Raw genomic sequence first — 22,698 nt, forward strand, 5'->3', positions numbered from 1 at the left:
GCTTAAAACGGATCTGAAAATTACGGATCCGCAGATGGTCGGCACGTCACGCAGAGCCTTTGCGACTCTCCATAGGAAATGAATGACTTCCTGTTTATCGGCCGTCGTTTGTTGTGTGCAGTGGAAAGGCGGCTTTAACCGAGTGAGACTGAGGCGGGGAAACAGAGCACACGTGGTTGTTGGGCATCTTTGTTTCGGCGGCGGCAGCTCTGATGCTCGTATCTCAAAAATTTGCTCGTGTATCAAGACAAAAATTTGGTCGAATCACATCTCGTATCTCAAAAAATTCGTATGTCAAAGCGCTCGTTTCTCGAGGCATCACTGTAGAGTGAATCTTTGGAGTGTGAAGGAACTGCTTTATTGATCTTAAGTTCACTGCATATCAGGCCACAATGATAAGGGCGGGATTTATACTTTTCACAGAATCAGCAACTTATTGTTGTCTCCGTATTGTTATCATGATGCTGAGCATGTTCACTGAGCTGAGATGATGAGTGAAGGTATAGATCAGCTTTCAGCTGCTAGCTCAACTGGAGGGAGCCGCTCATCGGCGCCAATGTTTTCAAATTAGGAAGTGAAAATCTTTTGTTTACACACATGCACGCAGAGTGTGAAAACAACAGTGAAATTCTGAGCACCCAACACTTTTCAGAACACTCACTCATTTACACTAACCTATATATCATGAGTCAATCGCTGGAACAACATGTATGAAGTGTGTTGCACGGGAGGCCATGTGCTTGGAGGCAATTCTCAGAAAAAGGTATTCTTTGGTGTGTTTTTTTTTTTTTTAAATAAATTATTAATGTTGAGTCCTTTTTGTATTTCTTTAAACAGCTATTTCAACATTAGGTACGAAGAAATAACCAAGTTGAGATGTTTGCATTAGAAAAACATATCAGCTTTCCAAGCCTGCTCTGTTTAGGCTTCATTTTTCTTTTTGCTTTGTTGCTGAAATAACACTATATTTCCTATGTGAATGCCGTCTGAAAGTGTATTGTTGTGGAACTCTTTCTCAGATGTCTTCACAAAACTATGCTGATTCAAACTGCCACTGGCTACAGTCAGCTGCGATAAAATGTTCTCTTGGATAACGAGGCGGTATACAGGAAATGTTTTCTTCTTTCAATAGCTTGCAGGGGAGTGTGTGTGTGTGTAAATGATTTCACTTATATATTAATTGAGATACCTACAAAAAAAAAAATCACCCTGCAAGCATGTTAGGTTGAATTATAAAATATACAGTATTGCCAAATAGAAGTCTTTTAGGATTGGTCACCTTGTGCCAGTGAAGTCTGTTTGGTTTACAATCTTTTTTTATTGAGAGTCATAAAAAGCATTACTGAATGGCTCTATAAATCCTTGGCCAAATTGAATATATTTGTCATCTCAGTTTTTCATCAAGGAGAGTTTATTCATAGTTTATTGCTTCACCTAAACTATTGTACAGGAAGCTATTTTTTTTTTCTACCATTCCCTTTTTGTAGCATAATTTATAACAGCTTAAATAAGCAAATACAGACAGGTGAAAAATTAAAGGAAAATTAGTAGTCCTGTTATTCTGTAGGAGGCATTTGGTTAATTAGAGATATTAGACTCCAAATACTAGAGACTAGACATGCTAAAGACTACAAATTCTAGAGAATAGAGATACTAGAGGCTCCAAACACTAGCGACTAGAGATTCTAAAGAAACCAAACACTAGAGACTAGCGATTCTAAAGACTCCTAACTAAAATGTTAGATACTAGATAAACTAGAAACTCCAAACTCTAGATACTAGAGATACTAAAGACGCCAAAAGCTAGAGACAAGAGATATTAATGACTCCAAACTCCAGAGACTAGCAATACTAAAGACTCCAAATGCTAGAGACTAGCAATACTAGAGGCACCACACAAGAGAGACTAGCGATACTAAAGACTCCAAACACTATAGACTAGAAATAGTAAAGACTCCAAACACTAGAGACTAAATCAACCAGAAACTGCAAATGGCTGAGACGAGAGATACTAATGAATCCAAAGCTAGAGACTAGAGATACTAGATATTTCAAATGCTAGAGACTAGAGATTAAAAAAGACTCCAAACACTAGAGACTAGAGATAAAAAAGACTCCAAACACTAGAGACTAGAGTTACTGAAGACTCCAAACACTAGAGACTAGTGATACTAAAGACTCCAAACACTAGAGACTGGAGATACGAAAAACTCCAAACACTAGAGACTAAATAAACTAGAAACTCCAAATGGCTGAGACGAGAGATACTAATGAATCCAAAGCTATAGACTAGAGATACTAGAGATTACAAATGCTACTGACTAGAGATAAAAAAAAAGACTCCAAACACTAGAGACTAGAGTTACTACTGGTATAGGGGAAAAAATCAGATCTCAGTAACATGGCCACCTGACCATCCCAGAGCCAGCCAGACTGGTTTGAGTGTTTCAGAAACTGCTAATCTCCTGGCACTATAGTCTTTTTTGTAGAACCAGTAGAACTGCTACTGATTGGAGTTTTTGTATTTTGCACCAATGTTTAAATACTGTTTTGCTATGATGGCTTAGGACTACAATTACTATAATAGCTTTAAATGCCTCCATCAGTGAACAGTTGATAACTTTAACAAAATAGGCTTCATGTTAAAATTAGAATGAATTTCCTGGTTACATAATTGCACTTTTTGACCATATAATACACAGTTAAAGAAAGAAAATTATTTATAATCACACTCTCCAGAGTATCCCAGATGAGGTTCATTTTTGAGTTGGTTCCTCACAAGGTTTCTTCCTCATATTGTTTCAGGGAATTTTACCTCAGCACCGTCACCAACGTATACTGTGTCATATCATGAATATATGTATTTCTGTAACAATGCTTTTGACAGTGTCCATTGTTAAAAGCAATAGACAAATCAAATTCTACTGAATTGAATTGTGCAAGGGGGGCACGGTGGCTTAGTGGTTAGCACGTTCGCCTCACACCTCCAGTACTCCGGGTACTCCGGTTTCCTCCCCCGGTCCAAAGACATGCATGGTAGGTTGATTGGCATCTCTGGAAAATTGTCCATAGTGTGTGATTGCATGAGTGAATGAGTGTGTGTGTGTGTGCCCTGCGATGGGTTGGCACTCCGTCCAGGGTGTATCCTGCCTTGATGCCCGATGACGCCTGAGATAAATGAGATCCCTGAGATGACGCCTGAGCAAAAAAAATAACTCCATATCTGCAGGGAGAAACTCCTTGCTTACTGAGTTTTGGAGAATTGCTAGACTAGTTTAAGCTGACAGGAAGTCTACATTAATACAAATAATCACTCTTTACAACCATGGTGAGGGGAAAAGCATCTCACTATGCTGAACCTAAAGACAGATGGGTTACAAGAGCAGAAGGCGACGACAAATTCCACTCCTGTGTGCCAAGAAGATGAATCTGATGCTACAGCAGGCACAGGCTCACTTACAATAAACAACTGAAGCTCAGACAAACATTTTCTGGTCTTTTTCCAATCTTCATTTTCTGCATTGGTCTACTGCCACATGATCCATTAAATTGCATGAATGAGCAGGTGTAGAATTGTTCCTAATTAAATGGTCGGTAAATGTAGTGTGGTTCTCCTTTCTGAATAATTGTGTAGTATATAGTAGTGATTTGGGGCATAGTCCTATTGAACACCTCACTACCACCTCATTTAGAACTAAACACACTAGCAAGGTGAGATACAAAGGACATGAAAAGTTAACTCAATAACATTTTCACAGTTGTGCTCTGTGGTGCGTTTCTCTGTAATGAAGAGTCAGTGTTCAAAAAAAGCAGTTGCTTCTGCATTATTAATTTCAGCCTCCGGTCAGCCGCACAGCAATAAAATCAAACATAAAACGGTGTAGGGAGTAGTAATCAAATTAGTAGTTATGATAGCATGGACATTAATGAAGTGTAGCATTTCCTCACTACAGTTAACATTATATAGGAGCTTATATACAGATTGAAGTTGTTGAAGAGGGATGGATGCCATATAGCCAGTTCCAGAAGTAGAAGATGATATGGAGAATAATAAGCCTGGTACTAAATCTGGTACCAGTCATGCAGCACACTTAGATAATAGGATTTTTATGGAATTTTTAATGAGACAATTTTACCTAGTACAGCTTTTGCCTATTAAGACTTTTTCAAAAGTAGAGCCTATTTATTTTTAGCCTTACCTACAACCAAACCATTTTTCACAAGCACACACCACATCAAGGTCTTTTTGACCTTCTTTGCTTTGGATTATAGCATCAGACTCTGAGCATCAGAGAAAATATAATTTCATTGAAAGTCAAAAAGCATTAAAAAAAAATGAAAAACTTACACTAATCGTTTGCTAAATATACACCAACACTCGGTGCCCACTTTATTAGCAACACCTGTCCAAGTGCACACTCATGCCGTTATCTTATCAGCTGATCATGTAGCAGCAGTGATACATATACACGTCATAAAATGTAGATAATGTTCTCATTAATGATCTCTGAACATGATTGTTGGTGCCAGATGAGCTGGTATTAGTATTTTATAAACTGCTGATCTCCTGTGATTTACACATACAGTACAACAGTTTAGAGAGTTTATACAGAATGGTGTGAAAAGCAAAAATATCCTGTGAGTAGAGAGAGTGCAGCCTGAAACCCTTGTTGATATGGGAGAGCAGAGGATAATGGCCAGATTGGCCTAAGTGATATATATACTGTATATTATAGTATAATTAAGAGGGGGGCACGGTGGCTTAGTGGTTAGCACGTTCGCCTCACACCTCCAGGGTCGGGGTTCGATTCCTGCCTCCGCCTTGTGTGTGTGGAGTTTGCATGTTCTCCCCGGGCCTCGGGGGTTTCCTCCGGGTACACCGGTTTCCTCCCCCAGTCCAAAGACATGCATGGTAGGTTGATTGGCATCTCTGGAAAATTGTCCGTAGTGTGTGAGTGAATGAGATGTGGTCTTCTGCTGTTGTAGAAGCCCTTTACCTGCCCGTCTACCTCATGGTTCAATGCTTTAGACATGCTAAAATGCTTTTCTGTTTGACAGGATCGATTATCCGAGTTACTTTAAGGCTTTACAGACTTTAAGGCAACTTGAACCAATCATTTTCCTCTGATCTCTTTAATTTCCTTTCACAGAGATGTAATGCCACGGTTAAAGTCAATAAGAACACACTTTGATGTGAACACTAGCTGTTGACCCGTAGGTGCATTTTTTGTGTTTTGTATTATGTTGCCGTCACATGATTAGATAACTGCATGAGTGGGTTCTTAATAAAGTGCTCAGAGAGTGCAGCACGATGGGACTTTTACATATTTGGTGTTTTTAAATCTTAAGTCTCAGGAGTGTCTTCACTCTCTGTCAGATAATCTAGTACTCCTTAGAGGGGAATTATATTTTTTTATAGATTTGCTGATTCTTCATGAAGATGGTAAACCTGCTCTTTCTAAAATTATTACTGTGGAAGGATCTCTCGAGGCTTTGTGAAAAGACATTATTAGTTAGCACTAAGGAGGACTCAAAACTAGAACAGCAGCAGTGCCACTGGGGTCTAGAGGATGAAAAGGTATCCTGGAAATACCGGAATTATGCTAATAATGGAATTTCAGTGAATCATGAACAGACTTTCTCATTCCTACTGTATACCGTGTGCTTCATTTCTCAAGCTGGATATAAATGAATTTATAATTCATTAATCATTTGTAGGAGCATTTGCGCAATACAATATGGTTGCATAAGAAAGGTCGTTAGCATATATCTTATAAATCGTAATTAACATTGACGCACTGTAATTTTATATTTGACATTTCGACTACACTCACATAAATGTAATGAAATCTCGGTAAAAGGCATTATTTTATAAGAAATATAAAATGTGGAAAATATATTAATAATTGGAGAAACGAGGCACCAGACTCCTGCTTTTTCGTCATGACAGTTGCATGAAAGGGTGAAGAGGATTTTTTAACAGTCTCTGAGACACTTAAAATAGTTAAACACAGCAGTTTCCACGTGTTCTACCTGGAAACAGTGTACTGTAGATACCATTTTTCCTGTATTTTCATCTCAAACCAATTTCTTTTCACATCGGTTAATTTGTATATTTTCTATAATGTCTGTAAATTTCCAAGATGACACCATTTTCAGCTACTGATATATTTCAGCATAATAGATTTTTATTAGCGTAGACATGAGTCAAAATAAAAGTTCCACTTCTGCCTCTGAGAAAGTCCTTTTCCTTTGCAGTTTTGCAGATGCTATGCTGCATCACAGGGCAGCTTAACTGACACAGAAAGTGCAGTCTGCCCTCTTTCACATAAACCACCTCACAGATGCTCACGATTGGTTAATGTTGTTGTGATTGATAGTGAGAAAGAGCATGCCATCCTTCCCACCCAGACAGCATGCCCGTTTCCTCGTCTCCTCGGATAGCTTCAAGTATTTATACACGTGATCTCTGGATAATAGGGTGAAATGTTTTAGGAGACTTTACCTGAATAAAATCAGTAACAAAAATGGCATTTTATTTTTAAAGATGTTTAATGGAATTAACTTTGAAAAGTACAAAGGAATGATCAAAAAATAGTGCAAAAGATTTAAAGTGCTATCATATTTTTATATAGACTTATAGTTTCATTTAGTAAAAGTACAGTCAATGGAGAACACAATAATAAACCCTTCACCTAGTTTCGCTATCATATTTTGTGTATGCCAGAATGATTGTCTAAGAAAATAATGCTGCCAGCATAAGAGACTTGTTTACAACTCGAAGGCTGGAAAAAATGACTAGCAGGAAAGTGTTCGCATGCGGTTATATCTCAAAAAGTTCAGAGATTTAAAGCTCACACCAGCATAGGCTTTGACAACAAGCGTGAATCTCAATTTTGTTAGGTTGTGAAATCAATACAGAGAAAATTGCACACCTTTTGTTGAGGAGTACTGCTGCCAAACCTGCTGAATTGGAACCATTACCATGAAACAATCATGTCTGTCGATCTATCCCACAAACCCTTTTCCTACTGTCTTCAATTCAATTCACGGCCTGTGTTTCACTAGCAAACTATATCTTATCCAATCTGGCAGGCTCTTTCTCTCCTAAACCTCACCACTCCCTGTCCTCATCCACCTCTCCCCCTCTCTCCATCTCACACATTACACCAGCGGCTGTTTGTCTCCAGTGGTGGAATTCAGAGATTCCACGCTGTTCTTGTAGATAGGCTTCGTCTGGGACTGGTCATCGCTGGGAAAGAGAAAAAGATAAGGATAAGGAATAGAGACAGAGAGAAGAGAGCAGCTTATTAAAAAAAAAATAGCATAATGGATTAAAAGGAGTGTAAAGCAGACAAGTGAGGGAAGCACAGATGGGGCTGGTCTTTCTTAGAACACTGCAAGTAATAACATGCAGGAGGAAAAGACATCGCAGCCTACAGGCTTTAATACAAACTAGAGAGTGAGGGCATTTTACTAATGGAACAGGACCATCGGTCCTCAAGCATAATGTGACCGTATCGTCACTCGGCGGCTTTGCAATCTGAACTGTTCCTAATCATCAGGTTATGTGTAACAATATTCATTTTTTAATAATAATAATAATTCCCAGATTTTCCCATCATTTGTCTCCATTTGTGTTACATTTACAAATATTCACATAAAGTAAGATTTAAGAAAAGTGTGCTTCCATTTTGAATAATAATATATCATGATTTAAATGCATTTTAATACAGATCCTTTTTTTATGCATTAATGTGTGCATCTATTGAACATCTCAGGCTGGAATTATCCATTCCCATGAATCAGCTTTTAAAGCTTGTGTAAACAAAAAATGTATATTTTAATCTTAACCCTGAACACATTCAACACTATGATACAGTATATTGTCTCAAACTCCAAGGGAAGGGAAGAATGCATTGATCCTTTATTTTAAGTCTATAAAAGTAAATATAGACAGTGTGAACAGCATTTACCCAAATTATAGATCATTATTCACTTAAAGAAAGCTAACGCTAGCAGAGCTACACGGCACCTCACTTGTTGAATCGCACACTTCTTACTGGAAGTGCACATACTGCATAATCAAAACAGTCTGCATTACTTACATCGGTCCCTTGCTCTTGTTTGGTCTGGTACGGCGGCACAAGAAGATCGTCATGGCCATGATGATCACCATGAAAACTGCCAATGCTGCACCCATGATGAGATAAATGTGTCCGGTTGTCGACTCATACCATGCGGATTCCTCTGTGATGCACAAACACAAAGCAAAATGCATTATTTTCTCTGTTGTTTCTTTCCTTGTTACTTCTTTCAGTCTCCTTAAGCACATCTCTACCAAGGCCACAGCTTTACCTAACCCGGAACTGCAGGTGTAATCCAGTGACTGTGTCTTCATAGAATTATCACACACCCAAATCTAAACATCTAGCCATTAACATGAACATCAGTTCAGCTCACGGAGCAATTCGATTATTTGTTACTGAGCCTTATCAGCAGCCCTGCGGTGCCTCCTGTAGGTAAGACTGACCTGGCAGGACGGTGAGTTTGATTGTCCGTTTCTTGATGAGGGAGCTCACAGATGGATGCTGAGCCATGCAGGTGTATTTCCCACTGTTCTCCTCATTCACATTCTTCAGTTTGATCTTACTGGAGGGAATTATCCAGTCCTCTCCCTGCAGAAGGACACAGACACCAATTTATCTTGAAGTGTAACAGTTAAAAATAGAGTAATATCAGAGGAAAAAGTAACATACAGAACATCCATCCAATCTCTACACCACTTATCCTACTGGGTCAGAGAGACGCTGGAGCCTATTCCAGGAGCCTCAGGGCACAAGGCAGGATATGCCCAGGACAAAATGCCAGTCTATTGCAGGGCACAATTGTGCACACACAATTTAGTTATGCCAATCAGCCTAAAACAACCCCCAGGGCACAGAAAGAACATGCAAACTCAACTTACATGGTGGAGGACGAAATCAAACCCCCAACCGTATGGCAAACATGTTACCCAGTAAGCCACCATGCCATCCACATGCAGAACAGACAATACCTTACAAGCAAAGTGAAATAAATCCAAAGAAAATATCCTTTTTTTTTTCACTATTTCAGCCTTGCATCTGCTAGTCCTGCTGTTTAACCATGGCCTTCCTTCCTTCCTCCTTTCCTTTCTTATTTCCTTTCTTCTTTCCTTCCTTAAAAACGTATAAAAAAGGTCATCCTCCAGTTTGCTTTTTCTGCTTAAAACTAAGGATATCTGCAGTTATACTGTATAAGGACTGGAGCTCATTTTCCAATCAATGACACTGTAATGACACTGTGACAATTTTCCCATAAAATTCCCATAAAAGTCCGCATTTCAATCAAAAAGAATTCTACAACGAGTCTCATCATGGGAATCGGTGATTATGTCACCCTGAAAACCTGCTGTCATGGAGTGTCTTCTTCATTGATTTTTCTAATGTACTGTACTCTGTTCACTGATGGCTTTCAGCAGAGTTCTTAAATCTTAATAAAAGAGCACCACTGGGTCCCATTTACACGCTATTATTATTTACTCTGTAGATGACAAGGCCATTAAGAAAAGCAGGGTGCAATTTTTTATGCTGGGGACCACAATTCTATTGGAGGGAAGTAGGAGTTTTCATGGCTTTGGGGTGTATTTCATTACAATTCCCTTACTCACGATGTGTTTCAGAGTATCTTGGGTTTCAAATTACAAATCTCATCCATTACCAGGAGGCTGATAAATATCTTCTAAACACCATCTCCCTTTTTACTCATTGCTACACTGTTTAGAGAGAGTAAACATATTCATCATCATTACAGTATAAAGATTTCTAAATGTCTAGTACCTCTTTCAGCCAGGTGTAGGTAGGAGTCTCAGAGCCAGAGGTAGAGCAGTCAAGCTCCACATCTTCCCCTTGTGGTACACGCAGCTCATCCTCTGGGGCGAGATAGCGATAGAACGTGCTGCTGCCTGCTCTGTTCACCGACACATCTCGCAAAACTGAGGAGGTCAGTGGAGGAAACAGGATGAGGATTAAAAGATAAAGCCCAAATTATAAAGAGTCATTATAAACATGGAGGAGCTAATGTCTAGATTTGTATTGATACATATAAAGCACTGGGAAGTTAGGGTTTTCCTCTAAAGCCTGTTTTTTACACTCTGTAAATTCATGGTCAACAGATCATGTGAGAAAATGTTGTCTGTTCTCGGATCATATGATCGATATATTTACTATCTGCTTATGTCATCACCGAACATTCTTCACTGAGCTTAAGGTGTGTGTCTGTTACCATGTTTTGTTTCATGCTCTACATTTTCGTTGTTACTTTCACGGGATCCTACGCCACCCACTTATTGGTGGATTTTAGTCATAGCAGCACTGACGCAACGAGATTTAAATAAAAAATAAATTCTTACACAATGCAAGAACTTTCGACTGTTATCAGATGCCTTTGGTCAAAATGAGTCTAAATGGGTTGGCAGTGTGCATGTCACATTATATGCTTTTAAAATCTCCACCAAAAAAAGTGATCCCGTGATCCAGAAAAATCAGGCTGAAATTCATCTGCTGTGAAGTCGACTGCATGAGTGGTCAGTCTGAAGGTCACGGTGTTTTGCAGAAACAAAATATTAGCATACTAGTTTGTTTTTTTTTCCAAAAGACTGTTATGTGTCATGTGCCAGACAAGACCGAGATAGCGGGAACTGGGAAAAACAGTGAAAACATGAGTAAATTTATCAGTCATAGCTCCTATATATGAAACTGATAATTACACAAGAACTATGTGGGATGTACATAATGAGATCATGCCATGTTGAAGCACTATGGCAGTTTCTTCCCAGACTTATAGCTCTTAGACGAATCAATAGAAAGAATAATTATGGTTTAAGTCTTGGCTCACTATAATATTACATGAAATGGCTATTTTCTTCATATGTGTGTGTATTGGCCCGTTTCTTTAATCCTTCCATCTACCCCATTGCGATTTTCTGATAAGCCGCTATTATCGACTTGTTCGGAGACACAGCATAACCCCCACTCAATATCAAGCCCAGTTCTGTCATGTTGAAAGAACAATAATTTTCCCTCTGCCTCGGCTCTCACAAGCAATTTCGTTTCAACTGTAGCCACATGAGATGCACTCGCCACACAAGGCATCTTACATCAGAGCCTCAGCTCAGCTTGTGTTTTGTAATTACATGTTAAACTCCAGACACTTGACAAACCTGATTCAGGTTGTGGGTAAAATGATGGTAATTATTTTCCTGAAGAATGTGGAAGGATACTGATAATTATAAAGAGACTTATAAAGCACTTCTGTAAGTAGGCAGAAGCCAATCGGCAGAAATATTAAATTGTTAAAAAAAAAATTCTAATTAAATTCAGCTAAAAAAAATTTATATCAAAATTAACACTTGTACGCATGTAGGTCAAAGGTCATGTTGACGTACAACGTAGGATGTTCGAGTTTAACACATTACTGATGTGTATGGAACAACTAAACTGTTGGTTTAATTGTGGTCACATGACTTTCCACCTCTTATTTGCATTCACATCCAGTTCGAACAACTTTTCACACTGCACTCAACCCCGGAATCTGTTTCCCCAGAGTTTATAATGACCCAGAGTTAACTATTTTAACGTGTGACAAGTTTTAAAGCTAAAAGAACTCACAGTGCACTGTTAGCTTAAAAGGCACTGATGAATTGTCCAGGTCGGTGATGTCAGGCATGCAGCGGTACATTCCAGCAGACCAGGACTGGACTTTTGCTAATGTAAGAAGCAGACGGCCATCTTCTCTTGTCACATCCGCATCATACCAGAAACAGCGGCGGTAGTAATATCCGTACCCGCTCATATCCAGCCGGTGCCACATCTCCGTGTGCTGCAGGGAAAAGAGCAAAGGCAATTCATATGGAACCTACATAACACAGGTCACAAGAAAAAGTTGACCAAAAGGTTCCTTGACACACACATTTCATATTGCAGAAGATTCATCTGTTCGACAGCTTTACATAGTGCAGATCTGTAGAACTAATGAACATTGAGTTTCAAAGCCACCAAACACAGTTTCTATGCCGTGGCAGATGCCATGAATCCTCCCAAGACCAATTGCTCTGATGTGTTAATTAAACAAAGTGATAAATGTTCTCTGTGGCCTCTTTTAACACACACCACTCCCTGGCATTTGCTCAGGCCGTTCTTTTGAACAGCTTTCCTAAATAGCAAAACCCAAATCTGCTGCTTTTTCTCCTTTTGCTCAGTTAGGTTTACACTCAGGCCTGAGCACCACCATAATGAATCACCCGAGCGGACCGACTATGACCGTCAAGGAAATATCAAATCAAATCATCTGTTCAGATACATAAAGCAAACCAGCATACTACTCATTTAGTCTGCTTCATGCTTCCTGGTACTTAAAGCTACAGTATACTGTATGCATGATAAAGTGTATTATAATTGAGACATTTTTATCACTAACGTATAATCCATACCCGTGACAGCTTCTCAAAGTGTACTGAGCTCATGTTGGTCTCAGATTCTGAGTCAAGGCATTCCAGAGTTACTCTATCTCCCTCCATGACACTTTCAGTAGGACCTTGCACGAACAGAGAGGCTGCAAAACACACACACACACACACACACAAATTAAAAATTAAACATACTGTATAATATGTTGTTCAGTTAACAGACAGTGATATGTTTGTTAGCACAGAACCAATGAGTTAGACTTTATGTCTATTATCTCAACAACAGTCTATTAAAAAATATTCCTGCTTTATTTGTGCTTTTAAATTTTTGTATTTATTTTTGAACAGATTCGTTTACTACTGATTCTTCAGCAGTTGAATCAGGTGAATTCATTTAAATTTAACCATCTTACATTCAAGAGACCTTGATTAATAAACACTAAAAACATTTGACAAGTGATATATTAAAATATCCCATTGTGTTTCTGTACTGTAATTTTATACACTACATTCCTGCAAAGTAATAAATTACTTATTTAAACCACAAGCATTTCCAAGCCTGTAATAATTATCTCATTTGAAAGATACCTCCAGGCCCAGAAAGGAGCTATATGACCGCTGTTGCTCCACAAGGAAACAACAAATTATTGTTAGTAAGCTGCAAGTAATAAAGAGTTAACAGAAGAAGTTTCACAGCAATTATAAATATCTGCTTATAGTTAACTAACTTAACAGTAAAATACTTTCTTTTTTATCTTTTGGACGTGTAATGTATTTAGTAATGTAGAGTGGTTAGAATATAAATGACACATTATTGTGAACTTTTTTTGGCTGGTGGGATAGGTTTAAAGGAGCTGCCTCAGTTCCTTACATGTGAACAATCAAGGGAACTTCCTGAACTTTGTGCAAAGTCATGCTCTCTCTCCTGGTGCCAGTGGCATTCGCATTATGAAAATATTGTCACGTGATATACAAGATGGTGGACTTACTGTTGTGAGAGTGTAGTGCTGATGTATGTAAGATAAAAGATAAAAGGCCAACTTTTTTCCGTGTGTGTGTGTGTGTATATATATATATATATATATATATATATATATATATATATATATATATATATATATATATATATATATATAAAATATATACATATACATATATACACACACACACACATATACACACAGTAGAGAGAGAGAGAGAGGGAAAGAGAGGAAGGTTTGTCTTAAGCACCTTACAGCTACTGTATACTACACCTAAATCTAAACTTGAAACAAAACATGGCTCAAAATGAAAGGCTTCAGTTCTTGTGAAGGAGCAGTATATATGTGGACCTTATCCGAACAGAGAAGCAGCAACACACACACACACACATTGTGTAACAGATTTTAGCTTTCGGGAGATTTGGTGTTTCTATCTAAAATTCACCAGTGTGAATTCACTGTATTTAACCTGGAGTCTAGCCTAGGAGACTCAAGGCACAAGACAGGGCACATCCTGGACAGGGTGGCAACCTATCACAGGGCTCAATCATAAACACAGTACACACACCCCAGACTAATTTAAGATAATAATCAGCCTCCGGCGCATGTTTTTGGACTGAGAAGAAATCAGAGAGCATGGAGGGACCACTGAAGCACAGGTAGCAGAGGATACACACACACACACACACACACACACACACACACGTTTGATTCGAACCACCAAGTCCGGAGGTGTGAGGCAAACTTAATACCCACAAATTTACAGTGCCCCATATAATTTAAACGAATTCTCTTGTGAATTCTTGTGTTACTCTTGTGTTATAAGTGCAATGACAATGCCATATGTAGTGATTTATTGCCCCAATGTTTACTGTTTTGCTTTTTCTTTAAGTGAATGACGTTCATCCTCAGTGCTTCCCTCTAGAATTAGGGAAATAAAAGTGAACAAACCTGTTTAGCTACATGACCAAAAAAACAGGAATAAGAAGAAGCAGAAGAAGAAGTGGCAGAGTTATGGCGCAGTTTGATAGGCTTGTGTAAGGCGTAAGGGGGAAATCCAGGTACTTTCTGACCTGTTGTTATTGATATGAGAATGTACAGAAGACTGTAAACACACTTCCCTCATATGACTCGGTGACATTTCAACTTTATCTTCCCATTTTTGATTTTGTTTTGTTTTCTTCAGAAATAGAAACCTTGAGTGTTCCTTAATTTAGCAAAAACTAGTCAGATTAACCAAATTCATCCAAATTAACCGTTTAACTTCGATATTTTAAAGATTCTTTTGACAATTCCTGATGTTTTGGCCGTGTGCATATTTATTTTTATTTCTTTTTAAGCACTAATTTTTATTATTTTATTTTTTATAAATAAATTGATATTATAATTTATTTAGAAATACACTGCGTTTTGTTTATTGTTTCTATTATTAATAATTATTAACCTCTAAGCGTTCGACAGGGAAACCAGGAGGCTAGACAATGTTTTGGTTTCGCCTCATTTGAATAAGAACATACTAGAAAATTCACAGCGATAAATAAGTCAATAGCGTCTGAAATGAATGAAGTCAGATGTTTTGATTAGGTTTAAGATATTTACCGGTGTTGTCCCGCACGAGCCCCACCATCACGGCGATGAACAACACGGAGAACTTCATTTTGTGCGACGCTTCAATGTTTCTTCCTTCCTCTGAGTGTTTGACAATAAACTTCTAAAGCGAAAGTTTGCTCTGGCTGTTTATCAAGGCTTGGGGGCGGAGCCTCAAATGTTTTGCGTGTTATTCAATCGGCGTTACATGGATAGCCTACCTGTGATGGTAGACTTGGGTTAAATTACACGCTGCATTTTTACTTCTTGCTCTTTGATTAAAGAAATAACTATCAAAGCGAAGCAAAAACAAAGCAAAGTGCATATATTTGCTTGTAATATCCTGATAATTCCTTAAAGGGTGAAGCTCGAGCGCTAATTTTGCTCAAACTGAACACGCGCTGGTTTCCACTGCGTCACCTGTCTCTATGGAGATAAGACCTGGCTTAGGTTTCACCTGTGTGTGTGTATATACTGTGTGTGTGTGTGTGTGTGTGTGTGTGTGTGTGTGTGTGTGTGTATGTGTGTGTATACTGTGTGTGTGTATATACTGTGTGTGTGTATATACTGTGTGTGTGTGTGTGTATATACTGTGTGTGTGTGTGTGTATATATATATATATATGTGTGTGTGTGTGTGTGTGTGTGTGTGTGTGTGTGTGTGTGTGTGTGTGTGTGGATAGATAGATAGATAGATAGATAGATAGATAGATAGATAGATTAATTCAATCATCCAGTACCAATGTAGATGTAGTTCATTGAAAGAATGGAGTTATCGTGCAAACTTAAAAAAGAATATTGTAAAATATAATCTTCCTAGCAGTAGTTATTCACATCGAACTTGAAAAAACACGGTTAATTATTTAAAAGTTGGATTCCGCTGTGACAAAGGCTTTTGTATTAATATTTATAGATCATACATTTTTATTTAGCTGGGGTTTAATCTTTAATAGGCTAAGAGACTGCATGGGAAACGGTGCTTTTGCTTTCTACTTAAACTTCTGAGGAGAGAAAAAGAAGTGGGACTGCATGAGACTGCATGAGCAAGTCTAAACGTGTCAGTCTGGTAAAGTGGAACTGCACAATGGGAGAAAGAAAAGCTGTTAATGTGCGTTGCTGTTTGTCATGACTTGCTGGTGGATCAGTGAACACTTGCAAGAACCCTTTAACACTGTAGGTGTTAATTCAACGCTGATGTGGTTTTTTTCTCTCCTTTTTTCACGCTGGTCTTGTGCTCGGTTAAGCGTTGTGCTTACACACACACACACACACACACACACACACACACACACACACACACACACACACACACACACATCATTATTTCTAAGATTAATAAATGCTGGTATGAAACATTGGTGCATATGATCCAGACTATAGGCTGTATATGATTAATTGTATTGCCTATAGTTTACAGTGTAAACAGGAACAAAGCAAACACTGGGAATCTCAATCTAAGAACACACAGAGAGAGAGAGAGAGAGAGAGAGAGAGAGAGAGAGAGAGAGAGAGAGAGAGAGAGAGGAAGGTTTGTCTTTAGCACCTTACAGCTATACTACACCTAAATCTAAACTTGAAACAAAACATGGCTCAAAATGAAAGGCTTCAATTCTTGTAAAGAAGCAGTATATACAGTATGTGGACCTTACCCGAATAGAGAAGCAGCAACACACATACACACACACACACATTGTGTAACAGATTTTAACTTTCTTCATATGGAGGGAGATTTGGTGTTTCTATCTAATATTCACCAGTGTTTAAATACATTGTATCATATGAAATTTAGCATGAATCACATGTGCTCTGTTGTCTTCGCTCCTATTAGTAGTCACTGTACCAAATCACTCAATATTGCCATAAAATGAATCATTTCTTAGCTTTGTTGGCTCTCTGGATATGCCCACTTGTAGCTGCTAACGGTTGCTGTCACTCATGTCAACCAGAAATCACCAACTCTTATGTAAGAAGAACGATTTGTTAATGTGAGTCTCTGTATGTGTGAATGTAGTGTAAGAGTGTGTGTAAGAGAGTATTATTCTCTAGCATGTATTCTCACTTTGTTTTTGAAGATGAATTAATGAATTTTACAGGTAAAATTGATCCATTTTTCATTGGGTCCTGTGCAAATATTGTCTCCGTGCTTCTCAACCCTTCATGTGTATTCACAATGCAAACCAGCATTGATCTCTCCATTTCTTAGGCCACTGATATCTCTAAAGCAAAAAAGAAAGAACAGAAACACAAGCTGATAGCAATTAATCAAGCTGTTTCAATGTTTCAAGCTAATTGTTTATCTGACTCTGGTTCTCCTGACTCTTCTACACTTTCACTTCCATTTACTATGCTTTAAACAGCAGTTCCAGTGAACCATGACTGTTTGAGGACATATTAGATTCTCATTTATCAAATTTACGTGATAATATCTACATGACATGTTCTTGCAGGGATTTGTATTTTTTGTTATTTTGTACATATTATTTAGGGAAAACCTTTAGGAAATGATATTTGACAGTTAGATAATCAATATAGTTCAATACTGTAAAATATTAGCCTGCGAGATTAGTCATATTAATTAACAAGGTTTACCATGTACTCCTGCCATTACACACTTTTTTAAAGATGATTTATTATTCAGAACAGCACAAGGATTTGCAGTGAGGTCAATAATATCAATAATATAATAATCTGAAATCCTTTAGCCTCATCTATTATGTTTGTCTCTTTGTATCCGAAGCTAACCCATTCATGCTGTACCAAAAACGGAATAATAGAGAGCTGATGTAGATTTTATTTCCTTGTTCGGTTGAATTTCATAATGATTCTCTATTTCAATAGTTAATTGTAATAGTCTATATAGAGCCATGTGAGACCAGGAAGTACTCATATCCCTTTATTTATTGAGAAACAAACCACCCGAAACCATCTCAGATGAAAGTTTAATATATTAAATAGTATCAATCCTGATGTTCTACCCCTGGTTGGAGTCTTGTCGCCTGGTGGTCATCTTGCCAGGGATTGATCTACATGGTCAGCCAGTGTTTCATGGGATTGTTATGTATGAAGCCTGCCCGGACACTGTCATGCCTTCTTTTGAACTAATGTTGTGTCAGTCAGCTGTATGGTCTGGTCTTTATCAGCAATCCTTTATCAGCAATTAGTTCCTCAGGAGCTCTCAGTTGCACTGTTATTCAATTCAATTCAATTTAATTTTTTTTTGTATAGCGCTTTTTACAATTGTCATTGTCTCAAAGCAGCTTTACAGAACATAAACATAAAACAAAAGGTTAATATAAAGAATAATATAAAGATTAATATAATACAAAATTAAAAATTAATATTAGATATATTTAAATGTGTTTGTATTTAACCCCAATGAGCAAGACCGAGGTGACTCAGGCTGCAGTGGCAAAGAAAAACTCCCTCAAATGATAAAGGAAGAAACCTTGAGAGGATCCAGACTCAAAGGGGAACCTCATCCTCATATGCGTGACACTGGAGGGTGTGATTATAAATATACAGTCTGAAAAATGTTGCATTGATCCTCTTTAGTATCGCAGAGTCCAACTGGAGCTGGCAGTGGAGAGGGATTAACGTAGCTGCTGTTCATAATATTAGCAAGCACTAGATGATAATCTGCATTTGGTCAGATGTATTAGAGCACAATATTATGGGAAGTATTAAGTGTACGTCTGACTAAAGAGATGAGTATTTAATCTACATTTAAAGGTTGAAAGTGTGTCTGAGCCCCGAACACTGTCAGGAAGACTATTCCAATGTTTGGGAGCTAAATACGAAAATTCTCTACCGCCTTTAGTAGATATTCTGGGAACTACCAGAAGTCCTGAATTTTTTGATCTCAGAGAGCGTGAAGGACTGTAACGTGTTAAAAGACTAGTTAGATACTTGGGAGCTAAACCATTAAGAGCCTTATACGTAAGTAGCAGCAATTTGTAATCAATTATAAACTTAACAAGTAGCCAGTGTAGACATTGATAAAATTGGGGTTATATGATCATGTTTTCTTGTCCTGGTAAGAACTCTGGCAGCTGCATTTTAGATTATAAACTGTTGTAAAAAGGACATCATTTACATTTACACTATTTACTGTAGAGTGTCACCAAAATAATAATATCATCTCAGGGAGTTTTTGCTTGACGCCGTCACCTCCGGCTTGCTATATAGCTGAGGGATAGATATATAGTATCTTAAATTTTAAATTAATCTTTTTAAAATGAATTTTAAATTTTAATTGTATATATTCATTTATTTATTTTTATCCTTATTTCTTCTTATTATTATATATTTATTTATTTTTCCCTCTCTTCTGTTTCCATACTTCTGTAAAGCTGCTTTGAGACAATGGGAAATTGTTCAAAGCTCTATACAAACAGAGTGAATTGAATTGAATTGAATATCAAAATGTGAAAAGGTCTAAAGTCTGTCAAATAATGGGTATAAAGGTTGAGATTTAAAGTCCGTTCTAAACAAGTGAATGGTCAGTAATTAGAATAAAGCTTTGAATGATTTATGTCTCATTCCAGAAACTCTCATTTCAGAACTATACAAGTGCACACCTTTTGGGGTGTCGTGTATCTATTGGATGTGGCTGCACCAGGACACCAGCTGCTCGTAAACAGTGGTTGAGGCCAACCATCTTGGGGTTATCCACAAACTTTATGATCTAGATAGAGAGTTCTTTACTAATTGTTTGTAATGAGACAATGGGACTGGGCTTGCAGTAAAGAGGGTCCAAAGTTTTCTAGCTGCAGCTACTACTGTCTTCTGGAAATCTAATCAGGCCCAGCGGACTGAGAGACCTTGAATCACAGCAGACACTTACTTAAAGTGTCCTCCAAATGAATATAAAAAAAATCTTAACTAAAGATTTCAACATTTCATGAACCAACAATTTTTTAATTAAAATTTTTATTATATTGCTCATTAAATGCAATAACGTCTCAAGGTTTTTTGGAATTCAAGGAGAATTAATAAAAAGTAATAGCATGATGACGATGTACTTCCTGTTGGTGAAGGATACTAGTTTAATGCTAGAATAAGATAAGTATAAGTATGTAAGCCATTATTTTTGAGACATGAAGGCTTCATGCTCTGACGGTTGATTTCAATACACACAGGGTGAATCAAGATAAAACAAGGCAGTAGTACATGGAAGACTTTGCAGCTTAAATTGAGCTGGTCTGGTGTGACATCGAAATCACAATATTGAGTGTATAGTTCTGTTTTACCCTTCCTAACCACTAGGGGCGGGGATCACCTGGATATCTTTGTGTGTGTGTGTGTGTGTGTGTGTGTGTGTGTGTGTGTGTGTGTGTGTGTGTAAAAAGTCCTAAGTAAACCGTGCTGCAGTATGTGATAGAAATTCCCTTTTTTCTTCTCACCTCATACATAGTCCACAATAAAAGCTTCTTGGTTTGACGTGATCACATGTACACCAAATGGAGCTATTTTAACTTCTGTCTACTTTTGACTATGCTCTGTGCTTTAGGGAAGCTGTCCTCCAATGCTGAAAATAGATTTCTGCCTTCACTTCTGCCACAATGAATGTATAAAATGACATTTTTATCATTGCCACATGAAAAACAGTGGAACTCTCTTACTTAAAAGTGATTATTAAGTGAGGCATGTTTTACAACATGCTCCTGCAGTCGATGTCTGAATCCCTTGGAAGCTGGAAACAGGCAGCAGTTGAGCCTCAGCTTTGATCATTTTCTGATGAGCTGTCTGTTTCGGATTAGTCCATGTGTCTGAACACAGCGGGAGTGTAGTGGCCATCGTGCAAGTTTTACCATCATAGTTCCAAGATGAGATTAAAGAAGCATGTGAATTTCTCAATGGGATTAAAAACATGATCTTTCCATCTATCATCTGTCTCTTAGTGGAGTGAGCATGGAGATCATCACTATGCACCATTCCAGATTATTTAATTTCAAATAACTGCCTTCAGAACCAACACCAACACAACTCAATGATATGGTTCCAGACATGGAAATAGATATAATTTGAACATTTGAATGGGAACGCTTCCTGATTTATGATTTATTTATTTATTTATTTTCTAAAAGATAGAAATGATATCAGTAGAGCAGAACATAAAAAAACATTTTGGGAAAATGGTGGGAAAATTTTGGAAACTATGTAAAAAGAATAAGAGTGTGGGAAATGAGTCAGCTAGCATCAGATTGGGGATGTTCACACATGATTTGTGCTGTTTCTGTCAATGCTTCACCTCACCTCGGGCCGTTTAGGTAGCCGACAGCAGACTAATGCGAAAAAGATGCTAACATTTTGTACTTATAGCTATGGCTTAATTCCAATGAATTAGCTAGTTAGCTACCATAAATGTTGAGTGTCGTTTGCCATATTTATCTTCTGAGTATGTTTTTTTGTTTTTCTGACCAGCGATGCAAAATAGAGACGTGCTGATCTTAGGCGATACCAATTTCAACTGATAACAGTATAAATATTGGTGAGGTTGTAATTCAATTCTGTTTACTGCAGGGTTTACCTCTACCCCATCAGCAGAGAAACTACTCCTCTGCTATCAGGGAAAGATGGCTGTATGACAGTTGTACTAATTGCAATGACTGCAACATATGTCACTTCTTGTTTGCATGTCTCAGCATGGGAGATTATCTGGGCTTTATTAAACCAAAATGACATTCAAGATTTATTTAGGTATTTAGGTTTATTTCTCAAAGAGCATATGCTTTAAAGAGTAATGGCACAATATACACTCCTATGAGAACAACATATCCCTCCTGGATTCAAAGACTAATACAATCTGAGCATACTATTATGCTATTTTATTGAAGGTTTTACTGACAAATGAAAAAGCATGACAGGTTGTGTTTTTATGGACCTACTGACAGTACAAACCAGCTCAGGCACATTCCAGTCATGATCACTGATCCTTACTAGATGTCATAGTGAGGACTACGTATAAACTGTGTAAATGACATTTGCTTACTTCTGTAAATGCAAATACATTTAACAATGTTTGAATGCTCTAAGGGTGCGACCCAGTGGCGCAGTGGTTAATATTGCTGCTTTACAGCGCCATTGTTCCACGTTTGATCCTGAACTTAGGTTACTGTCTGTCTGGAGTTTCTATGTGCCTCCTGTGTCCATTTTGGTTTCCTTTGGATTCTTTAATTTCCTCCTACCTATTAAAAACAAGCCAGTAGGTGGATTTGCTATGATGAATTGCACCTAGGTGATAGACTGATGTATTCCTGCCTCATGCCTGGTGTTCAGGGGTTTGGCTCAGGATCCGAAGCAACCCTGACAAGAATAAAACAGTTACTGAAAGCGAATTAATGAATGCTCAGAGCAGCAGTTTTCCACTATCTGTATATTAAACTAATCTCATCTACTGCTAATAAGCACATATAGAATAACAGAAGCATCATTCAACTCTCAGGTGTGAGGCAGCATGTCAAGGAGGTCTACCAGCACTGCTGTTTGTTTTGCAGTTATTTCCAAAGCATAAATGATTCAGATTTGATTTGCGGAATCAGGCCAAACCAGACTACTATAGAGAGTCTCGGGCTGTCAAAGTTTATGTGGCTGCTAGAGTAGGTGGCATTAAAAGAGGCAGTTTTGATGTTGATTTCGAGTGCAC

The 22,698-nt window shown here is 37.9% G+C and overlaps 1 protein-coding gene across 1 annotated transcript; it reads right to left on the bottom strand.

The window, feature by feature from the left end:
* Positions 1-6,533: 6,533 nt before the first annotated feature.
* si:ch211-79k12.1 (uncharacterized protein LOC568891 homolog) lies at positions 6,534-15,220 on the bottom strand. Its single transcript, XM_060870838.1, has 7 exons — positions 15,067-15,220; positions 12,512-12,633; positions 11,691-11,901; positions 9,861-10,015; positions 8,534-8,678; positions 8,109-8,250; positions 6,534-7,252 (listed from the first exon to the last, which is right to left on the bottom strand). The coding sequence occupies exons 1-7, from the start codon at positions 15,122-15,124 to the stop codon at positions 7,165-7,167; spliced, it is 921 nt and encodes a 306-aa protein (XP_060726821.1). The 5' UTR covers positions 15,125-15,220; the 3' UTR covers positions 6,534-7,164.
* Positions 15,221-22,698: the final 7,478 nt, after the last annotated feature.

Source organism: Tachysurus vachellii, chromosome 5, assembly GCF_030014155.1.
Source record: "Tachysurus vachellii isolate PV-2020 chromosome 5, HZAU_Pvac_v1, whole genome shotgun sequence".
NCBI lineage: Eukaryota > Metazoa > Chordata > Actinopteri > Siluriformes > Bagridae > Tachysurus > Tachysurus vachellii.